At 47.1% G+C, this 22,315-nt stretch overlaps 1 protein-coding gene across 1 annotated transcript in view; it reads right to left on the bottom strand.

Moving 5' to 3' along the window:
* Window positions 1-2,352: 2,352 nt before the first annotated feature.
* The window catches only part of LOC306945480 (ras GTPase-activating-like protein IQGAP1), a gene marked incomplete at both ends in the record, with an annotated part of 29,693 nt that continues 9,730 nt past the window's right edge, over window positions 2,353-22,315 (bottom strand). The window contains 22 exon segments of the mRNA XM_079534200.1: window positions 2,353-2,458; window positions 3,213-3,445; window positions 4,973-5,057; window positions 5,154-5,188; window positions 5,190-5,295; window positions 6,458-6,610; window positions 7,463-7,626; window positions 8,106-8,261; window positions 9,269-9,417; window positions 9,420-9,473; window positions 10,707-10,782; window positions 10,885-10,917; window positions 10,919-10,957; window positions 11,063-11,242; window positions 11,579-11,721; window positions 12,120-12,162; window positions 12,166-12,287; window positions 13,432-13,522; window positions 14,429-14,592; window positions 16,765-16,889; window positions 17,407-17,567; window positions 17,792-17,955. Of these exon segments, the coding sequence (XP_079390326.1) occupies window positions 2,353-2,458; window positions 3,213-3,445; window positions 4,973-5,057; window positions 5,154-5,188; window positions 5,190-5,295; window positions 6,458-6,610; window positions 7,463-7,626; window positions 8,106-8,261; window positions 9,269-9,417; window positions 9,420-9,473; window positions 10,707-10,782; window positions 10,885-10,917; window positions 10,919-10,957; window positions 11,063-11,242; window positions 11,579-11,721; window positions 12,120-12,162; window positions 12,166-12,287; window positions 13,432-13,522; window positions 14,429-14,592; window positions 16,765-16,889; window positions 17,407-17,567; window positions 17,792-17,955 (2,582 nt within the window).

Below are 22,315 nucleotides of genomic sequence, written 5' to 3'. Positions count from 1 at the left end.
CACTACAGACAACATCCTTCTGAGAGCTGAGCTGGAGGGAAGCGGAAAAGACCTACACATGACCAGTGTCCCATCAAAACTGGATGGGGCTGTGTTACTAAACACGGTGCGACGCGGGCTGCTAAACCACGTGGGAGGACAAAGCGTGGCACGTACCTGGCAGGAAATCAGAACAAGGTAGACAAGTGTCTTGAACTCGCAGCTGATTCTTGTCACTTTGCTCTGTTCTTCCACGAGCAAAAGCTGCACCAAGGGAGCAGGTAGGGGGAGGAGAGAGCAGAGAGAAAGAGCTGGTCAGTCAGCTTGCACCATTTAGCAAAGAAGACAAGGGAAAAGCCACGAGACAAATGTCACCTCTATGCATCGCGTTGGAATGTAGGTACGGAGTAAAAATTACGTCTGATGGTCAAGAGTAAGCAGTATGACACTACGAGCTCCACCAGCCAGCAGTTCTCAACAGCTCACTGCCCACCCCTCTATCCCACGCCCTGTCTCAGCTTACCTACAAGATGCTGCACAAGACGGGGTGAAAACAAAGGCACTCAGTCGCTGCACAAGGGCAACAAGCGAGCTACTCACGCAGAGCTCAAGCGCTCCAATGAAGGGACGCAGCACGCACTGCTCCTCCCCTCATTCCAGCCGCTTGTGACATCACTAAGGGCCACCAGGCTGCTCCGCCATGACGACAGGGTGGGGAGGCAAGACCATGTCACAGGACCAGAAGATTCCACCATCACACACCCCAACATTCTAGAATCAGCGGGCGGTTGGAATTCTACCTCAGCCCAATCCTGCAGAAGCTGCCATGCGGTTGCCATGACCACAGCGCAGGACCCAGCGCTTGCTCCTGGGCAGCCTCGTACGGCTGGCCTCAGGCCGTCCCTCTGCAGGGCCTTCCTGCCCTCGGGCAGATGGACATTGCTTCCCAACAGCGTACCTTGCAGCGCAGGGCCTATGCAAAATCCACACTGGAGTCCTATATATCCTTATCAAGCTATCTATACCTAGACACACAGTCACCACTACCATCTTTTTTCTTAGTCTTGAGGTACACCATTCAGCTGTTTCATTGCCATCAAACAACCCCACTGACGTCACACTGCTGACACAACGTCCTTGCAAACACAGCAGCAACTCCTGGCACCGATAGCTCCGGCTACAACAAGCACAGGGCTCTGGCTTGCTTTGGATGCAGTTGCAGCATGCATCTGAGGGCTTTGTGGAAGGGGATATATTTCAAATTGCACCGACGTTTTCAGACCATTTCTCTTTCGGCATGGTCCCAGCACCTGCCATGCTGATCATCATCCTGAATATACATTTTGTCAAAGTTCTAGAACTAGTGAAATAGTTCCTTACCAAACGCAATCTGATCACTCTTCTGGCCATATTTTGTTCCAGCTACCGCTTCCTGCAGGTGGCACGAATAGCGCTGCATCACCTATAGCTCTCTGCTCTTACACTTCTCATGCTGTCTGGGCAGTCCTCGTGGCCTCAAAACTCTCTCATGCCACACGTGCCACATTCTGAGGCACAGAATATATATCACACTACTTCAAAACGCCTTTTTTTTTTTTTTTTTTTTTTAATATAATGATACTAGGGATAATCATCTGGAGCTAGAGCAATATGAAAAAATTCCCTTTAGTTCAACCGTAAGTCTGCCCCATGGACTCCAGAAGAGCTCTGAGAATACGCAGGGTGGACATGGATGGCAGCTACCATAACAGTAAGCAATGAAAAATGAGGTTGTGAGCCATGCTGTGTCATTGCATCTGCAGGCAGGGATTTCTCCTTGGACTGAGCAGAGTGCAGATGTAGCCTGAGAAAAGAACTTAGGATCATTCAGGAAAAGCAAATGAGTTGAGTAATTAATTGAAGAAACTCACGTTCTAAAGGTACTTAGAAGGAGAGAGTATTTCCCAACAGAATGGGTTGAACTGTCTATGACCTGTTTGGTTAGACAGGTCTACTCTACGTATGCTTAGACTGACCTGAGAGGGCATGCTTCAGCACACCCCAGAATTTCCAGTTTCCAAATCGTCCAGGCAGCGCAAGTGCGGTGTACGTCTCCCTTGGCACAGACATCAAGCTTTTCTTCCTGTGCAATAAACTAATTATGACGGGGGAAGAAGACAGTACAGGCCGCACAAGAGAAGAGCCTACGGGAACGATTTTAGAGCTGGGAGTGAGGCAAATGACTCGGCTCAAGTGCATCTATACCAATGCACGCAGCATGAGCAACAAGCAGGAGGAACTGGTAGCCATTGTGCACCAGGCTAACTATGATCTAGCTGCTGTTACTGAAACATGGTGGGACTGCTCCCATGACTGGAGCATTCAGGTTGATGGCTATAAGCTCTGCAGAAGGGATAGACAAGGAAGGAAGCCAGAATATTCATCAATATTGAATTGATCCTGCAATTCAGGAACCTCACAAGCAACCTGAAAAAAGCGTCTTAAAAAAAAAAAAAAAAAAAAAAAAAAAAAGAAAAAGGAGAAAAAGGTAATCAGCATACCAGCAGCTGTTCTTCTTTAAACCATGGTTCCCAAGCTACTGCAGCTGGACAAGCTATAGCTTATCAGATCAAAAGCCATCTAGAAGATTCAGTTATTGGTACTGGCCATGTCGGCATTAGCTCACTGTAAGCATCTGCAGGACAAGTCTACGGACCGAATGACCTTGTGCACCCATCCTTCTGTCTCAGCTGCAAGAATAATCCTCACTCCCAGCCATTTCCAGTTTTCTTTCTTACAAAAGATGACAGACATCAAGAAGCTCTTCATTCAAGAGTTATCTTCTTATACAAACAACTGAATTCCAGCCTGGTTTAATCCAAAGTGCCATCTAGTTTGCATACAGAGAACTAGGGTGCATATAGGAAAGAACGCATGCACACTCTAGTTTTCAATGGCCAGAATATCATAATAAACACATAGAAAAACAGCCTGTACTCTGGAGTCTTGTATGGCAAAGCCAATTGTTTTGACCAGCTCATTAATATACTATATCTAGTTGGTAAATTCCAGCTACGTATTTTATATGTCATTATTATCAATGATTGTGGAAGCCCAAATGGCAATCTCTCATTTTCAACAGACCTCCTTTTTGACAGAGATGGAATCTATTACATTTCAAATTCATCACTCCTTTTGGTTTGCAACATTGTCCTCTGCCAAACTCCTCAACACAATCAGCTGAAGTCTTCTACCTGAATTTCTGGTATGACTGTGACAAGTATTCCTTCACGATGCTCAGATGTGCACCGTCTCCCATGAGCATCTTACTGGACGCAGCGTGCTGCAGCATCTTTGCAACAGAACCAAGGTTTCTTTGTTGATCTGTAGTCAGCTGCCCTCCAGCTGAAAGATCCATTATGTCAAATGCATCCTGTGCAACCATGGCTGGATTCACGTAGCGGTGATAGAGTAAGTTGCCAACAATCTAAGACAAGTTGAGGAGAGAAAAAAACACGTGGAAAACCAGTGGCACAGACCTCCACTGAGTCTTACTGAAACTACTCTGAGTGAGTTCTGACAAATTACTTTCCTGTGAACTGTGGGCCCCGTTCAAGATGCACACATGCACCCACATTGGATATTTGCCTGCAGTAATTCCCACAACAAAAAGGCATTGGCCCCGCACGCTGACATGCAGCAAAAGTTCCCACGCCACATACTTCAGTATTTCCTGGTGTTTCACATCAATCTGCGCAGAGCCAAGTCACAGAATCTGGGCTTCTCCTGCTTCACGTGCGATTTGAATGCACAGAAGAGATCAGAGGCATGAAGAAATGGCAAAAACAGAAAGAAGAAGCTTCGCCATTGCTAAGCTGCCCCAGAAATTAACTGCTTTCAGAGAGGTCGTGGTTTTGACAGCTGTTTCAGCTCTTGCTGTCCTATCCCAGATGACGGCACATGGTCACAACAGACAAAACCGTTCACTACCTGTCACAAGAAACACATTTGTGAGAGAAATCATGTTGATAATAGTAAAACTGGTAGTAGGAAGACAAGAACAGTACACTGTAGGAGTAGTTTCAGGCCCTAATGCATCTACAGGCAGTCACCACACACAGCTGCAGTTCTGAGCGCGGCATGGACTGTGACATTGTTTCCACAAGGATTAATAAAAACTGCAGCTTTCCACCTCAATTTACAGATGGAAAAAATGAATTCACCTGCACAGAAAGAATCAATGCCTCAGAACGGGAAAGCACGGAACCAGAAGAGAGAAGAAAACGGCATTCAGATTGGTAATTACTTCGTAATGAAGCAGAGACAGAAAAGCTTAAAGAGACTGTGGCAAGTAATGTAAAATCCACTCTTTGTTTTATTAAGAAGAGCCCTCACAGACAGAAAGACCTTTAAAATCACAAAAGCCAGGACAATTCCAATGAAAGCCACAATGCTGTGCTCATTTGGAAGCATTTACTACCAACATCCTTTTTGTTCTCCAAAAGTACGGAGATGTACAATACAAAACTGCCCACACATCACGAAAAATGACACCATATACTTTGGTGCAGCTACTGTAATGCCCTAGAATATTGTGAGGGAAGTGAGAATAGTAGAATTTTGCACATGGACCTTTCTAACTTGGCACTGTCTCTTTAAAAAAAGAGCAACTGACTCAGATAACACCAGCAAAACCAAGGTGCACCATTCAGCAGCAACAGCATCCCAAAGTCAAGAAACCTCGGGGGCACAATGCCCAACATGTTAAAAGCAAAAGGAAAAGCACTAGGGTGACTTCTTCTGAACGCTGTATTATGTCTCCTTTGACAAACATGTACCCAGCAATCCAAAGCACAGTGCAAAGTACTTTATACCCATCACAACAAATAGCCTGTCTACTTAAACTGCAGCTTTTAAACTTCTCTGCACACGTACACCCAACAAAGAACACTGAGATGCATCTGCTGCAGTCAGCGTGGCAGACAATTATTCACAGAGCTGCTCAGCTCCTTACCTTCAGAAGCTCCTCCTCGCCAGCATCAGGAACCTTGTCATGCCGGGAGTCTTTCAGTACCTTGGCGATGAAACGCATTCCGTAACTTCGAAGGAAATAAAAGGCAAGTGAGAATTCCTCACGGATGAACCCACTATTAACTGCTGCAGGATAATGCGGTGACACACCAGGCTTACGGCACTTTGTCAGCTCAACAACGATGGCTGTCGTTGACAACGAACTTGTCTGTCATTGCCTTCACATTTCGGATTGAGGCATCCAGGTGCGTCCTCACCTCACCATGATGAAGAGCTTGTTCAGGGGTAACATCGTACGGCAACTTGCTATTTGGAAAAGTCAGATGTGAAGGTGAGCACTCCTCAGCCTAATAGACTTTTGTCAGTGCCAGGCAGAATTTTTGGCTTGACACAGAAACAGATCCACGCTCACCTGGCTGCAAAAGGCTGCACGTTCACTTTAATTAGAATGCTAGCACTGAAAGAGTAAAGGACTTCTCACGTCCTCTGCTGTCCCTGCAGCAGTCACTGTGAGAAAAGGCCCAGCTAACTCTAAACTGTATCTTTCTGTACCACATGCAGACACGCTCTCTAGAGTCAAGGAGGTCACCTGCGATACGCAGGAGTACCTCAGGTCGCAAATAAATCAGTGAAAACACAAGCTGCACATTGCAGTGTTAAGATAGTAACTCACGCAGCATGCTGCGTTGGGAGAGTTGTCTTTGACTTCATAGCATTGCTTTTCCACCACTTCCCTTGAAGTGTGTTAAAAACTAAACAAAAACAACCAACAACAGAAGCCTCAAAATCTGGTGAACATCAAGCACTGGAAGAAACACAGAACTCTGACTGGGGACGGATGGGAGCCGATCCAGAGTTTATAGACACAGATTAAAGGGAGGACAGGGACAGATGACGTAGCGGGGGATCTACAGGCCAACCAACCAGGATGACCAAGTGGATGAAACCTTCTCGTGGGCAGACAGGAACAGCTGCCTGCTACGATTCTATGAACACGGCCTGTGTTGAGAAGGACCACAATGCTCATCTCGTTCCAACCTCCCGCTGCGTGCAGGTTCACCAACCGCCAGCCCAGGCTGCCCAGAGCCACATCCAGCCAGGCCTTGAATGCCTCCAGGGATGGGGCATCCACAGCCTCCTTGGGCAGCCTGCCCGAGTTGTGGGCAGAGATTGGCTTGGAAGAGTAATATCTACGGTATCTGTATCTATGAGTTAACACAGAAGAAATGCTTTGGGGCTTCTTTTGGCCTATCTCTTAATGAGATTCACTTCTAATAGTCTCAACACCCCTGTCACAAGATGATCTTTATACCTTTCAGAAGAAAGCCATCTCGAGCTGATGGAAAAAAGCTGGTATCAATTGGACAGATGCATACAATGAATCCAGGGATGGTTTGGAACGATTAACAGAGCAATGCAAAGCAGCTGAGCAACTTGTAGGAAAAAACAGTAGCAACAGCTTCCATACCTGGCCTCACCATTCTGAGATCCCATCTGGTTAACCCAGGACTTGTAAATATCCACTGGATCCGTTTTGACGTTGAGCGATTCGTCCTCAATTATTTCCTTCACAACTGGGGCCAAGATCTGCCTCAGTGCCTTCTGACCACGGGCACCACGGCTGAAAGAGCGCATCTCAAAAATACAGAGGAAACAAAGGGAGTTCTACACAGGCAGAACTATTTTCTTTCAGTATTTAAACAAGTAAGCAATCAGCAACAAAAGCCATTCACAGCATGCCGCTATGGCAAATCCAGCAGCAGAGAATAAAGCATACGCATGCACTTTCCTGAACTACTACTCCAAGAAAAGATAATAATAATTAAACAAACCTTTTAGACGTTACCTGTTGGAGGGCACATACCATCCTCATACTTAAAAGCATCAAAAAAGGCATGATTGCCTCCAACATCGTATGTATTTGGTCTTCCTAGCAAGTTGTGAAGCTCCTATCAGCCAGAAGTCATAAACACCAAACTCCTAAGGGACAATCCACTCAATTATGCCAACAGACAGCCAGAATCCTTAAGCCTGACAGCCAGTAAAAAACCCAAACCAGACAGCATCTGATTTTCAGCCTCCTCATCAGTTTTGGAAAACAGTGTCCTTCGCGTCAGCTTCACTCTGGCCTGTAAAGCCCAAGCTCGCAGTCTGTTCCAAGTCCTTCTCACTAGACAGCAGAGAACTTAGATTGGACTGAATCTTAGGAAAGCACTGCATTAGATCAAAAATAGTGCCTCCCTGAGCAACAAAGCATTGGCTAAAGAAAAATGGCTTTAATCCTAAAGAACAAAGGTAATTCCTCCTCCTTCCAGGTTACAGAAAGGACTGACACCAAACAGCTTGAGCAGAAGGCAGGGACAGTTCAGCATTATCAGCAAATGAGCACGGGACATCACACCAGAACAGCTTCTGTTTTAGCAGCGGTCCAAACTGAGGCAACAGCAAGGCTGCGTCCCATGCTACAACGTACTTGATCTCTTCCTGCAATGCTGTTTGCAACAGCCGCAACAGCAGAGATTCCTCTCTCTGACTGCATGCGTAGTTATGCAGCGTGAAGATGGCTGAATCCATCAACTTTGAGGGTTTGTTTTGAGGCATCTGCAAAAGCAGCTTGGCCAAGTACGTTGGAGTAGTCTAAAACAAGAAGAAAAATTACTTAGCGCACGTGTATAATCAATGACTATTAAGATGCTGTAATTATGAAATAAACAAGAGAGTTTGACAAAGCAGACTAAGCTAACAAAAGGAGAATAAATAGAAGGCTTACCCCTATCCTGGGCTCACTTACAAAACTCCAGCAGAGCAGATCTCCAGCAGAGATCCTTCCCCACTGGTAGCCAGCTCTTAAACAGGTCTAGGAGGGCTGTAGCCTGGCTGCACCCCTTCCAGCAGCACAGCTGCATTGCCTTCACCTGTGCTCCTCTGCCTGACTCACTGCTCACCTCAGGTGATCAATCAGAGGTTCAGGCCATGACTCAGCAGTTCCCATACAGCACGTGTCCACCAGAGCCAACACCACAAAGACAGACAGTGCCTCAACACTGCAGAGCATAAGTACAGACTGTTCCAAAACACGTAAGCATCTATGACAAGAGGAGTGAATGAAAAGCTGCATACCTCAAGTAGAAAAGATGCTGATAGGCTTCCAGCTTTTCCCTCTCCTCTTTGCTCAAAGCTTTCAAACCTCCCTTTTGCTCGTTCAGTGTCATCGCGTCAGAGAGCTGTTCCTTGTTCTTCTTGCTAAGATTTTTGCTATGAGAAACAACATCCTGCAAAGAACAAAGAGGGACAGATTCCACATTTAAATAACACGCAATATGGGAAAAAGCTGCACGATAGCACTTCCTTATGTGTGGATAAAGCAGTCAAGGTACATCAGGAGATCATGAAGTGAAACATTATCTGTTATAGCAGCGATTTCTGTCTTGTCCCCACGTTCCAGAATTGGTTGAGAACCTACAAGGACTAATTGCTTTGAGCAGGGACTACTGTCAGAGCTGGTAGCGTTCTGAAGATGCTTGAAAATGCCCTTCTTTCTCAACTGCGCTTGAAGCCCCAAGCCCTGTTTCCATTTTGCTGACTCACTGCCTCCACATGCTCTGATAACGATGATACTTTTTGCTGACAGCATCAGCCCAAGAGCTGGAGCCTCCTTTGGAACTGAACTTTACTGCTGCCATGGTTCAGATTTTACACAAGGTCAAACCTAGCGCCACGCTATTCAGGACCAAAGGAAAAGGTGACCGTAACTTCAGCTTGAATTAAAAAAAGGCACCGCTGTATCAGCAATGTTGCTCTTGGGTGCAATCAATCGTCAGCAAAGTGACAGAGGGGGCTTCCATCAGCCAACCAACACCAAGAGGCTTGAGTACATTTCCTGCTCCGAAATCACCTCCCCCTTCTGATACAGCACACAAAACGTGAGAAGAAATTAAGGTGTGCAAGTCCATGACTAATGCAACCACAAGAGAACAGACAGTTCTCAGAGCCTTCAAGCATACCATCTATTGCTCTCCCCTTGGTCCCGAGTGGGTTCTTTTCTGGTGCTTTGTTTCTACAATGCTTGAAGTCTTGATGTTTCTTCTGCAGTTATCTTTCTAGGGATACATAGTAATAAGTGGAACAGTTAGGAACTTACTGGGAGGAAAACCTGTAACTCTGGGGGAAATAGTTCCCACTGAATCTGAGTAAGTGACATCCAGGCTCAGAAGGTCCTCATGCTAACTACCATTGGCCTCAATTCACTCTGCTAGTCTCCCAGCACTGCATTTCCTACCTGCAGTGTCATTCTGATCTTCACTACCAGTCCAATCTTGATGTCCATGAGATTGAGGTCATTTTCAAGCTGTCGATTAGATCGGATCAAGCTCACAACTTCCTCACACAGTTTCATTAGCTCCAGCTCCTCCTGAAAATCTGGGTCCGATCGAGCAAGTGAACAAATTCCCGAACCACAGCCATAGCTGGGTTTTCAGCATTAACTAAAATCAAGTGACAAAACATCAGAGGACAGGAAACCAATTAATGCACTTGTTATCTCTGTGCAGACAGCATGTCAAGCAGCAGCCAGTCCAGGATCAAATTAACACCAATGGGCTTGAATAACTCCTGACAGCATCCGGAACTTCTTGCATGGAATAAATCAGGACAGAAGTCAACGCTATAGGATGAAGTCAGTATCAGCTTAGGGGAGTCCACCTTGCTGAACTTACCCCAAAGATCAGCGCTCCTATTTCCCAGCAGCAAAAGTACTACCGTGAACCAAGTTTGCACAGAATCACAGAATGTCAGGGATTGGAAGGGACCTCCAAAGATCATCTCGTCCAATCCCCCTGCTGGATCAGGATCACCTGATTAGGTCACACAGGAACATGTCCAGGTAGCTGCTGAATGTCTCCAAAGGAGATCCCACAACCTCTTTGGGCAGCCCATCCCAGTGTTCTGTTACCCTTGCCGTGAAGAAGTTTTTCCTCTTATGTATGCGGGACCTCCTATGCTCCAGCTTGCACACATTGCCCCTTGTCCTATCACTGGATGTCACTGAGAAGAGCTTGCCTTCGTCCTCCTCACACTCACTATTCACACATTTATAAACATCAATGAGGTCACCCCTCAGTCTCCTCCAAGCTAAAGAGACCCAGCTTTCTCAGCCTTTCCTCATAGGGAGATGCTCCACTCATCAGGGCAGAGTAGAGGGGAAAGAGAACCTCGCGACCTCCTATCCATACTCTTTCTCATACACCCCAGGATGCCCTCTTGGCCACGAGAGCACAGTGCTGGCTCATGCTCCTCCTACTGCCCACCACGATCCCCCGATCCCTTTCTCCTACGCTGCTCTCCAACAGCTCAGCCCCCAACCTATACTGGTACTCAGGTTGCTCTTGCCCAGATGCAAGACTCTACACCTGCCCTTGTTCTTTCTCATCCCGTTTCCCCCCACCCAACTCTCCAGGTCTCGCTGGAAGGCAGCACAGCCTTTTGCTGTATCAGCCACTCTTCCCAGTTTTGTCTCATCAGCAAACTTGCTGACAGCGCATTCCACTCCCTCAGCCAGAGGGAATTTTTCCTTCAGCCACCTACCTACCTACCCATCTACTCTTTGCACCACTTCACCCCAACTGATTTTCATAGCTGTCTTCGTGTTGCAGATCTCACTAACAGCATTTTTCTGCAAATAGAGATTCAAAGCATATTAGCTTTATTCTTTTGGCCACGCTTCCAGAGGGTTTTGTAGTCTTCTCCTGCTTTGTTTCCTTGGATAAAGGCTTGAAGTTTTATAACGTCATTTATCTAGAATGGAAAAAAAAAAAAAAAAACCCAGCCACTTAAACTTGTTAAGAGCAGAGTAAAAAAAAAAGTGTCAGACACTGGATTCATTTCACAATCTCTTACGTGGTCTCGGAAATATTGCAGGTGATCTCTGTTAACGCCTTCTGCCTTGATACATCCTGGCCAGTGACTGAATCTATAGGAAAGAATCCCAAAGCAGGTCAGATAAAAGTCTTTTCCACAAATATTGCTACCAAAAATGTTAACAAAAATAAAAAATAAAATTAAAAAAAAAAAAAACACAAAACCCATAGCATTTGCTACCTTCACTACTTCGCTTCTTCAAAAACCTCATTCTGGAGTTGAATTCCTGACAAACAAGACAGCCTCGACAACAAGCCTGAAGCTTCACCATCAGGTTCTCTTTGGCCAGCCACAACTGCTCTCGGTCGTAGGCAGCCGTGACTCCAGATACAGTGCTCTAGATTAGTGTTATGGTAGGAAGAAGAGCCAGGAACACAAAAGGGAGATGCAAAAACGACATGTTACACAGCGGCATCTGTACTATGCTCAAGAGAAACTTACAAGTTGCTTTTCGGTGAGCAGCAACACCACCGTCTTGTTCTGGGGATAAAGGTGTGCACATTCTCCACAATAGGACAAAGAGGTGCTGACGTGCAAAGTAGACAATGAACAGGGAAATAAGATACAAAGCTTGCTAACATCACTACTGTGGTGAAACATTACTTCTTAAAGTTGCAGTAAGGCCTGGAACAGGGGCAACTTCAACTGCAGAGAAAAAGAGCACGTACTTTACCTGCATCTCCTCCCGTGACAGCTGTGTGTCACGCTGCACAAATTCAGTCGACTCATCCCAACCTCCCTCTCTGGTCCTCAGGTTATGATAATGATGACAGCCTCCTCTCACCCAGCGTTTCACCCGTTCACTGCCACTGCCTCCTAAAAGCAGAAATGGTGCTATGTTGAAAGCAAACACGTCTCTAGCTTCCTCACATACAAATACTACAAGAAGGAAACGCATGGAGAGGGTCCTTCCTCCAAGCAATAGAAGGAATGCCTCAGATTCCAATGAACCACCGCAACAACTACCTAAGCACAATATATTCTACAAGTGGGGAATATTTCACTGCTGACTTTTTCATTTCCTTCCTACCTTTTTCTTCTTTCCTTTAACAAAGACTTCAGCTTACAAGGCAGCCTCAATTCCCTGTAACATGAGATTCTAACAAGATACCCAGAACGCAAGACTTCTCCTCACATTTCTCCCCCTCTGCTTTCCATCCTACAGGCAATCATCTTGAATTTACTGCACTAGCAGTTAGCTATTTGGGGTTCACCTGTTGCCATTCTTCTCCTTTCCACTTCTGCCAACTCTCGCTGCTATGTCTCTGCACACTCTGGAGCGACTCCGCACAGCCCCACATCTGGTGAGCGCAAGGCACTCAGGGTAGGGCTGGTATCTCCGTGATCGACTGCTTCATTCACGGCCAGAATTCCTAAGGAAACTTCAACAACAGGAGGAGGCAGGTTACCTGGGCAGTCAGGAGCTCAGTCACTCACAACAAACAAGAGAGCAAGGCACTGTGCGAGTGGACACAAATACCTTCCTGTATTTATGCATAAAAATACGGGTTAAAAAAAGACAACTTGGTGTACAACAAGCTTTTCAGTACAGTGTGCATCTGTGTATGGCACAGTGTCTGACAGCGCTTTTTTGTGTGCTCTTAGTCCTACTACGGTGCTGACTTATCGACAGTATTTCTCTACAACCTTTTATCCATTCACTCAGCTGTACTCTGACAACAGCTGCAGTCAAGGCAGCTTCTTCTTGCAGAGCCCTGGTACAGCAGACAGCTGACTCAAAAAGCACCTTTCCAGTGACTGCACCGTTCCTAGCAAGAATAGCAACCTCAACACAGAACAGGTTATCAACAAGAAAAAGATGAGGAAAGAGCTAACCCAGGGCTACTCCAGAACTCTGTTGCAAACACAGTACAAAATCAACCACAGGTATCTCACCGATGCAGTAAACACGAGATACAGTCATTTTCAGCACTGAGCAAATCTCTGTTCACACACAGAGAGGTAGAAGGGTATCTGAAGATCTTATTCTGGCTCAAAGAAGCATACTTTAATCCTGCTTTTGACCAAATGTACTTTGGCACAGTCCACCTGCCAACTGCACTGATTTGTGTTTTTATCTGCACTTAGTGGAAAAAAAAAAAAAAAAGTACTTTGAGAAATACTTCATAGAATTAAGGCAACAGTACAACACAAATGAAAGCTAAGATGCACCAGAACGGCGCACATGAACATCCCCACGCTTGACTACCCAAACACAGACAGACACAGTTATCTGCTAATGTCAAACACTTTGACAGAGATTCAATAGGTATCTCTGCCTAGGATGTAACACAGTCACAAGCACAACTGAAACAACGACATATGCTTCCAAAAAGATGTAAAGAATTGAAATTGAAAGGCTGTGACATTCATTGTTGAAAGAAAAAACTTCTACACCTACCTGAAGCAAACACTTGTATTCTAATTTCCTTTGCACGTGTACATTTCTTGCTCGCATTCTTCCATTTGGTGACGAATATTTGGTTGACAATGGCATTGAACCACGGTATTTGCCACAATGCTTACATCTCTGTGACTCTTCAGTGTCCCTGTTAGCCTTCTGAATCCCGTCCTGAGTTTCATCGAGCCAAAGCACAGCTGTTTCATCCTGAGTGTCCTGAAGAGAATATGATGAGGAAAGCATTCGCAGCATGAGGAAACGAGTGTCACTGGTTGTGCAAAGCAAAACCACCACCTCTGAGCAATTGCAGTCTCAAGGGATACAGGAAGCACTTCAGTATCTTTCTAATCAATTTCAACACAAGGCCATAATGAACATTTGTTACCAGCAGAAGCAACTACAGCATTGCCAGGCCAAAACTCTTCTCAGGACAAGGAACTCCCACCAACAAGTTCCATCAGTGGTATCACTCCAACAAACATCAGGACATCCCAACGCCAAGCAATCTGCACTGGTCAGTCCTAAAGCTGTATTTGCCAACAGGACGTGCCTTTCCAAGGAGCCCAAAAAAGAAAATCACAACACAATTTAAGATGGAAAGGGACCTCTGAGCTCATCTGGGACAATCCCCTTGCTCCAGCACGGACACCGAGAGCACATTATCCAGGACAGACCAGATCCAGATGGCTTCTGAACAACTCCACAGAAAAGACTCCAGTCCCTCTCTGCTCGACCTCCGCTACTGCTCAGTTACCTCCACTGTAAAGTGCTGCCTGACGTTTAGATGGCACCTCTTGAACCCCAGTTTGTACTCAATGCCTCTTGTCCTCAACTGCGTCCTCACTTCCAGCTTTCACATACACTGAACAGATTCCCTCCAAGCCCTCTCATCTCTAGATCTTTAAGCCCATCTCTGTAGTTCACAAAGATTCACGTGTTATGCCTGCATCTCTCTTGCCTTCATACAGACAGATCCAAACTGGCCACGTGACATCAGCTGATAGCATGCAGCGTTCACCCTTTCATTTCCACATCTGTTTCCCAGCTTTTTTCCCAACATCAGGAATGCCCTCAGTACACAGATGCAAAGGCTTCTGGAGAGGTACTTTCAACTACACCCACCTGTGCTTTCTCTCTCTTAGCCCCAAGCAGTGTGCCCTGATAATGCTGACCTACCTTTGGGGTTACACCCTCCAGTTTTGCTGCAGGAACCTGTAAGGCTTGCAGAGTTTTTCTGGTGTCTCCTTCATCCAGCGCCTCGCTGATAAGCCCAACAGCCAAAACTCCTAGAGAGAAAGGGATAGAAGAAGAAATACAAAATCCAATCCTTGTCCAATCCTTTACCATCATCAGGAAACTGTGCTTTGGAAGAAAAGTGCTATTAGTGCTAAACCAAACACCTGCTGACAATAGCAACATTTTAGTAGCAATCATTTTCTACTAGCAAAGAAAGCAAGACCACTTCTCCACCTTAAAGAAGCCACACATTTTTGGACATACTAATAAATAAAGGAAAAAGCAGAAAAAAAATCCCTCGGGGAGACCACATGAATGGACAGAACTGAGTTCTTCAACACGTAGCTCAAATCCACTAGAAGGGAATTATCAAAACCTCAATGGCCAGGGCTAGTAAGTCACAAGTTTTCAAGAATCCTTCAGAATAAAGCTCTTCACACCAAGCTATAGCTTTGCACAGAACGCCATTCAAAAATACAGTGCCTTCACTTCTGAAATACCAGGATTGACTGGATGCATGTACTATGAGCTGTACTACAACAGATGTGGGTGCTGCCAGGGACAGCGAGGACTACAGATCAACTAACTGAAAACAGACATAAATAGACAGCTTACACTTAGCTAAATGTGAAGAAAGCCTGAGTCACACATGCCAAACCTACAGCAAATCACAAAGTAACTTGGGTTGGAATGGACACCCAGAGGTCGTGTGATGCAACGTATATTGAATATTCAATTCTTGCTTGCTGAAAGAAGCAACAGTTCAAATCACAGTTGGAGAGTTTACAACACAGATCTTGTGGAAGAAAGCGAGGAGCTCAGAGTGGATACAACTTGGGTTAAAATACCCAAAGACTGCAGCTTTTTCTTCTGCACGCAGTAGGAGAATCACAAAGTGGAACGTTTTATAGCAGGCACTGCATTTGGACACTGATGTCTAGGCCGTAACAGCATGTTTTGTCTCAGCATCACTTGCATTTCCCTCTCAGTATTATCTTAGCCCATAGAATGCCTGCCTTTTTTCTGTCCTTCATCTGACAACTCCCCGTCACCTAGGCAGACTACGGTACAGACGGCTTGCTTCCTCCTACAGTGTGTACACACACAGTATGCACACCTTTAGGCATGCTGCTCTCCCCATGAGAGAAAGCGGGGGGAAAGTAGGAAAAGAAAGACCTTTCTTACAAAAACACACACACTACGGTTGACACTACTCCATCTCAGGAACAACGAAGGAAAACAGACATAGCAACTTTTGACTCAGGAAAGGGCACAGAGGACAAGCAGTAATTATCCTTGATTAATTAGCCAACAGCAGCAGAAAAAGACTACCCTGTGAAACAACAATATGTTACAGCTCCTCATTAGAAAGCATGCTTGAATTTGAAACCAAGTTTCAGGACAGCAGAAGGGTACATGTCACTATGGCTTCAGGACTTCCTCAGACACTAGATAAGAAGTATCCATGCACAGGGGCACACAAGAAACTGAACGTATTTGCACTGGAACAGGTTGCCCAAGGAGGCTGGGGATGCCCCATCCCTGGAGGCACTCGAGGCCAGGCTGGATGTGGCTCTGGGCAGCTTGGGCCGGTGGTTGGCGACCTGCACACAGCAGGGGGATTGAAACTAGGCCATCACTACGGTCCTGTTCAACCCAGGCCATTCTATGATTCTATGAAGCACTAACAGGTGAAAGAATTAAAAAGTTTCCTACCAAAACTATGCCATAAGACGTCAACTGATGTCATTATAAAATTCTCTGAGTTTTACGGTTGATGGTTTGGGTTCCCTGTTGTCTCTATTGTTCTAGGGGTTATAGGAGTGTTACAAGAAACAAGGAGCTGGACTACATGAACTTCCAGGCTTCTGCTGTGATGCCTCACAAATACAAGGCTGCAAAACTAGTGCTTTGGTGCACGCATGCACGTGGCGTGCACTTGTTTGGGTCACGTGATCAGATGAACTGAAGCCACACAGGAAGCCCGTGTCTATGTGCAGATCCAGGAAGCAAGTTAGTCAAGATTCCAGGCTCTGACATAACATTTAAGCCTCTCTAGATTACAGCCTTTTCAGGGCAACTCAGCTACACAAGAAGCAGTGGCAAAAGCCAACTATCTCAGTCTAAACGAATCAAGCAACAAGATTGTTCGTTGGCACGCACCTAGTTTTAGCACACCTTATGATCTAGGATCAGTCTAGCACTAATCAAGTAAAACTTACTTTCATGTTCTTCGTGCACAGCTAAGTGCACACGATCCAAACGTGACTGGATATCATTCCACGTGATAAACTCATTTTCTTCTGCACGCATCTGAGCTTTCAGCTTCATCACATCGTCCACACATCTGTCAAAGAACAAAAATCATAACCAACAAGTACCATGTTATTAAAAAATGGCCAGGGAACACACAAGACAGCAACGAGAACTAAACACAAAATGGAAGAAGTAACACAAGGGTTAAAACTGATATATACGAAAGAAAGAAGGAATAGGAAAAAGACAAAAGACCGTGAGCAAGGTGGTCAGCTCCAGTGCAAAACAATCCAGAAAAGCACTAAAACACCACATGACACTTTCAGACAAAAAACACAGGGCAGGAACAGGCCTAGTGCAATTGAGAACCTCGTAGGGCCAGAACATAGCTTTGTCGTGAAACCTTGATAAAGGTCTGAGAGACGGTACTCAGAGCAGATTAGTAAGAAACGGGGAATGCAAAGACAAGATGCAAGAACCGAGAGAGAATAAATTAATATTGGAGTCAGCAGTGAAAGAACCTGAAGTATAAGGGGAAGAAAAGAAAACCGAACCTCTCGGGAATGTAAGCAATATCAAAGACGGACACGAACCTTCCAAACACTCACCTCTGACAGTTCTCATCCTCAGTGTTTGTCAGCCCTGGGACAGGATTGCTCAGTTGTCTCCATACTGCACTCACATCCCCTGAACCCAAAGCCCTGATCATCACAGCCACAGAAGACAGCATCTCTACAGCAACAGATAATTCTGCATGGGTGAGGTTACCCTGCATACAAAGGGGAATACAGATCAATTACACTTGCTCTTCAAAACTATGGCTAGAATCTCACAGTGCCGAGTAGCTCAAGACTTCAAGATGAAGCATCACGTCAGAACAGACTAAGCATCAAGGCAGTTCTACAAACACTCAAGACAGGCACATTGAGTGAAACAGACAAGGCAGATTGGGTGATCCATATCAATTCACAGACATCAGAATGCATTACTTACATCATGGCTTTGTTGCTGCAAGGCGGCCAGCTCCTTGGGATAAAGATTGGCAGCAAATGCATAAACCTCTGCTAGCTGGGCCTCTGGCTTCATCATTTCTGCCACAGTCTTCTCCGCATCGCCCATTCTAATTGCAGCATTAGTGCTGGTCGCTGCTGCCAGCCCTAGCAGTTTGAAGAGGCAGCACATCAGAGAGGCAGCATGAGAACAACCGCGGCAGACAGTTGGGCTCCCAGTCATGCAAGCACTTGTACTGGATTCAATAGGAAGAACCCTAACCTAAAAAAAACAACCTAATTCCCTTACAGGTTTTCCAATCAGTTATTTACCCAACTAGTCCTGCATTACTGTAAACAACCAGACCACACAAGGCCCTCTTGAAAGTAAGACTCCTTTTTAAACCAGTTTACCTTTTGTCTGATTATCAGAGGACTGTCTCACCAACTTCTGCCAAGATGAAGCCTCACAACTGTCCATGTTTTCCATCGGTAGTTCATAACAACTTTTCCTTCCAGTATCTATGACTGGTCGTGGCAGCACCAGGCATTCTACAGTGTTCTCTACACCCTACAGTGCTTGCACTTGAACACAGCACAAATGGGTAAATAAACATCAAGCAGCACCGAGAACCAAGAAGGCACTTTGAAGGTAACCTCCTACTTACTACACCTGCACCATCTCCCTCTTGTAATTTAAACCACCTGGAACCAGATCCCTATCAGCTTGCTTTTCATGTGTTCTAAATTGAACTAATTGCTATTGTACAGCCAGAATTAAACACTGAAAGCTTCTGGAACTTTCTCCAGAAGAGAGTTTTGCATGGTGTCAGAAGCACCTGATTAAAACAAATCCAGCCACTGTGATCTACGTTTTATTTGCTATCTGATACCTAGAAACAGCCATTAAAAAAAAAGCTGAAAGTTCCATAGCTCAAATCAACTAAGCCTTATGTCAGTAGTCAACAGGTAAGCTAGTTTTAACACCTCACGGAGCAATCCAGATTTCTGTCACAGTCCATAGAACAAAATTTAACACACACTGCCTAGGAAAAGAATTATTGAAGGCAGACACAAGCCCCATGCTGCTCAGCATTTCATCTCACCTGCTGTTATCTCAAGCAGTATTTTTAAGAGCTCGATAGAAGACAGAGCCAGCTGTCATGATTATTTTCCATGTGCCAGGAGCCTCAAGCTACTTAAAGAACATCCACGATAGTCTGACGTAGCCCTGCTATAACCTCATGTGAACACAAACACTGCGCTTTCCCATCCTTCTGATGACACCCCACAGCAACAACAACATCAGCTCATTCCGTGCAAATAGCTCAGCAAAGGGAATAAACAAACAGAAGAAAACAGCCTTTCCTTAAGCCACTTCAATTAGTCACAGTAACGCAACCAAGTCACAGTATGTTACACCCATTACAGACATATGCATCCACCACAGTGCCCAAGACCTACTTTGCTGAAACTGGACACATTTTTCTAGGCTCTGAAGGCACACGATCCCTTACATCTCTACTTGGGTGCACACTTTCAGAAAATAATGCACTGAAGACATACAGTACAAGTAACGACTTCACAATTTCACTTGCAGTCTCCTTTACTTTAGAGTCCTCTTTTCCACAAACCAGCAAATCATCTACATACTGTCACAGCTTTACCAACTCTTCAACCTGAAACTTTCCCAAAACTTTCTCCAGCACTTCATTAGTTAAAACAAAAATAAGGGCCAAACCAGCCTATAAATCATTGATGCCTGGGCAACCTGTTCTTGTGTGGCACCACCCATTGTGCAAAAAACTTCCTCCTAATATCAACCTAAACCTCCCCTGTCTCACTTTAAAACCATTCCCCCTTGTCCTATCACCATCCACCCTCGTAAACAGCCATTCCCCTTCCTGCTTATACACTCCCCTCAAGTACTGCAAGGCTACAATGAAGTCTCCCGCAGCCTACTCTTCTCCAGGCTGAACAAGCCCACTGCCCTCAACCTCTCCTCACAGCAGAGCTGCTCCAGCCCTCTGACATCTCAGTGCCTCCTCTGCACCCGCTCCCACAGCTCCACGTCCTTCCTGTGCTGCGGGCCCCAGGCCTGGATGCAGCGCTGCAGATGAGGCCTCAAAGGAGCTCAGTCGATGAGGACAATCACCTCTCTCTCCCTGCTGGTCACCCCTTTTGCAATGCAGCCCAAAACAGGGGCTTCATTTTTTATAGAAATCTACATATCCACGCCTACAGTCCCCCCACAATGCACTACAGCTTCATATTCCTTCCTCCCTACAGCTCCCAACAGCCCCCAATAGTCCCATATGACCCTATGGCCCACCACAGCCCCCTACCTCCCTATACACCACCCTCACAGCCCCGTATCTGCCTCTCCCCCCAGCAGCTCCCCATAACCCCTACATCCCCTCACAGGCGCCTACAGCCTCACATCTCGCTATATATCTCCCCCACCCGTCGCCTCCCCGCAGCTTCCTAGAGCCCCCCACAGCCCCTCTCCCCGTCCCGGCACCGCTCTCCAACACACCTCCGGCACAGCTGTCCTCAGCACTCGCTCCCGAGCTGCCGCGGCTTCCCTCCCGGTGCCGCCCGGACAGCTCCGGCTGCCGCCGCGGTCTCCTACGGGGTAGCACAGGAGGCTGCAGCGGCGCTCTGGGAGGAGAGCCGCGCCTCCAACTGCCAGCTCCCAACGTTCGCTCCCGCGCACGGCGCCTCAGCCAATGGCAGCCGGCGGCGCTGCCGCGGACTAACGAACGCCCGGGGGCGGAGCGGCGCTGCCGCGGACCAACGAGAGGCAGGCAGGGGCGGGACAGCGCTGCCGCTGACCAACGAGAGACGGGCAGGGGCGGGACAGCGCTGCCGCTGACCAACGAGAGACGGGCAGGGGCGGGACAGCGCTGCCGCTGACCAATGAGAGATGGGCAGGGGCGGGACAGCGCTGCCCCGGACCAATGAGAGGCGGGCAGGGGCGGGACAGCGCTGCCCCGGACCAATGAGAGGCCGGGCCAGGATGAGCTCGTCCTTCTGCAGCGTGATGAGGACACAGCTGCAGGTGATCTGCGCAGGCAGCTCGGAGGTTGGGAGCCAGGAATGGACGCGGCCGGAGGAGAGAGGTGATAGGGAGCAGCCAAGGCATCACAGTGCATCCAAAAGCCCTGAAAGGCATCACAAAGCCACCGCCAGGAAGCTTGGGGTTATCACGAGCAGCATCCAGGATGCTAGAGATGGTTTGCTACTGTACCAAATGGGAGCTGCAGACATCCCGAAGCCAGACAAAACGGGAACAAACCTGGAGCTCTGCTTCATGCACCCCACAGCCTCAGCGTTGCAAGCTGAGGTGCTTTGCTGTGTGTTGCATTCATCCCAGTCCCTGGGAATGAAAACTCCTCAGGCAGTCAAGGCGTTGAGTGAGCACAAGTGTGCTTTTATTATTAAAGGAAAAGACAGGAGGGCGTGAGAGGTCCAGGTAAAGATGGCAATCGTCCTCTCTTGGGTGGAAAGCTCACGGAGAGAGGGGCTCAGAGCTCTCAGTGCTGCTGCCCGGTGCCTGGGACTGGAGGCCCGATTCTAAGCCCCCCTCCAAGAGGCTCTGCTTCTCCTCGCTGGTGCTGACCTGCTCCTGTATGGAGGTGCTGCTGTCGGGGCACTCAGGCTCTGCTTGGGCTGGGCTGCACTGCACAGGCACCGGGTCACAGTCCAGGCTGGTGCCTGTGGTGTCTGGCAGGCTCAGGTCAGCATCTTCAGCAGAGCCGGGAGAAATGAGGGCTTGAACTTGGATCAGCTCCTTGTGTGCGCCACTGTTGTTATGCGGCACGCTGTCAGCTGAACCGCAGCCATTTGTGCTTCCTGCGAGCTCTCCATTCATGGAAGCACACAGCCCAGCATCGCTACTTGCTCCAGCTCTGCTCGGTTGACAAGAGCTCGAATCACCTATAAAAGAATGAACAGGGCTTGGTGTCAAACTCTCCCAAGCTGAATTACAAAAGTGGTTCTTGATCAGGGGAGAACTGAAGGTGTCAGGTATGGGCTGGAAGGCTAGAAGGAGATACAAGCCCACTGACAGCAAGAATGCTACGTTGCTGAGAAGCAGGGTGTTGAAAGCTGGATTTGCACCCTTACCTGCCAGCACTACAACGTCTGTCTCTGAGGGCTCCCTGGGACGGCGCTGCGGTTGGCGCTTGGCCACAGAGGATGGTTTTCCCAGGCTGAAGCAGGAACACCAACAGCCAGCTGGTGATTCCTTCATCCTGCTGGGTGGACTTGGTCTGGAGAGAGAAAACAGGGAATGGTGTGAGTCGTGCGTGGAACTTCAGAAGCATCTCTGACTCTGACACTGACAGCTCATCGGCCCCATCTCACTGCCATGTCTAGTTTCTCGTGCCAGCAGGTCTGACCAACAGCTCTGCTTCGAGGACAACTGGAATTGGATTCAGGCACGTGGCCCTCAAGTCCGGAAAACCCCAATGTTTCCAGGTACAGCCAGCACAGGCCGGGATAGACGTCAGCATGGCTTTATGCA

Source organism: Tetrao urogallus (assembly GCF_951394365.1).
Source record: "Tetrao urogallus genome assembly, chromosome: 4".
Lineage (NCBI taxonomy): Eukaryota > Metazoa > Chordata > Aves > Galliformes > Phasianidae > Tetrao > Tetrao urogallus.
Note: the sequence above shows the minus strand (reverse complement) of the source record. Positions and strands in the feature narration are given on the sequence as shown.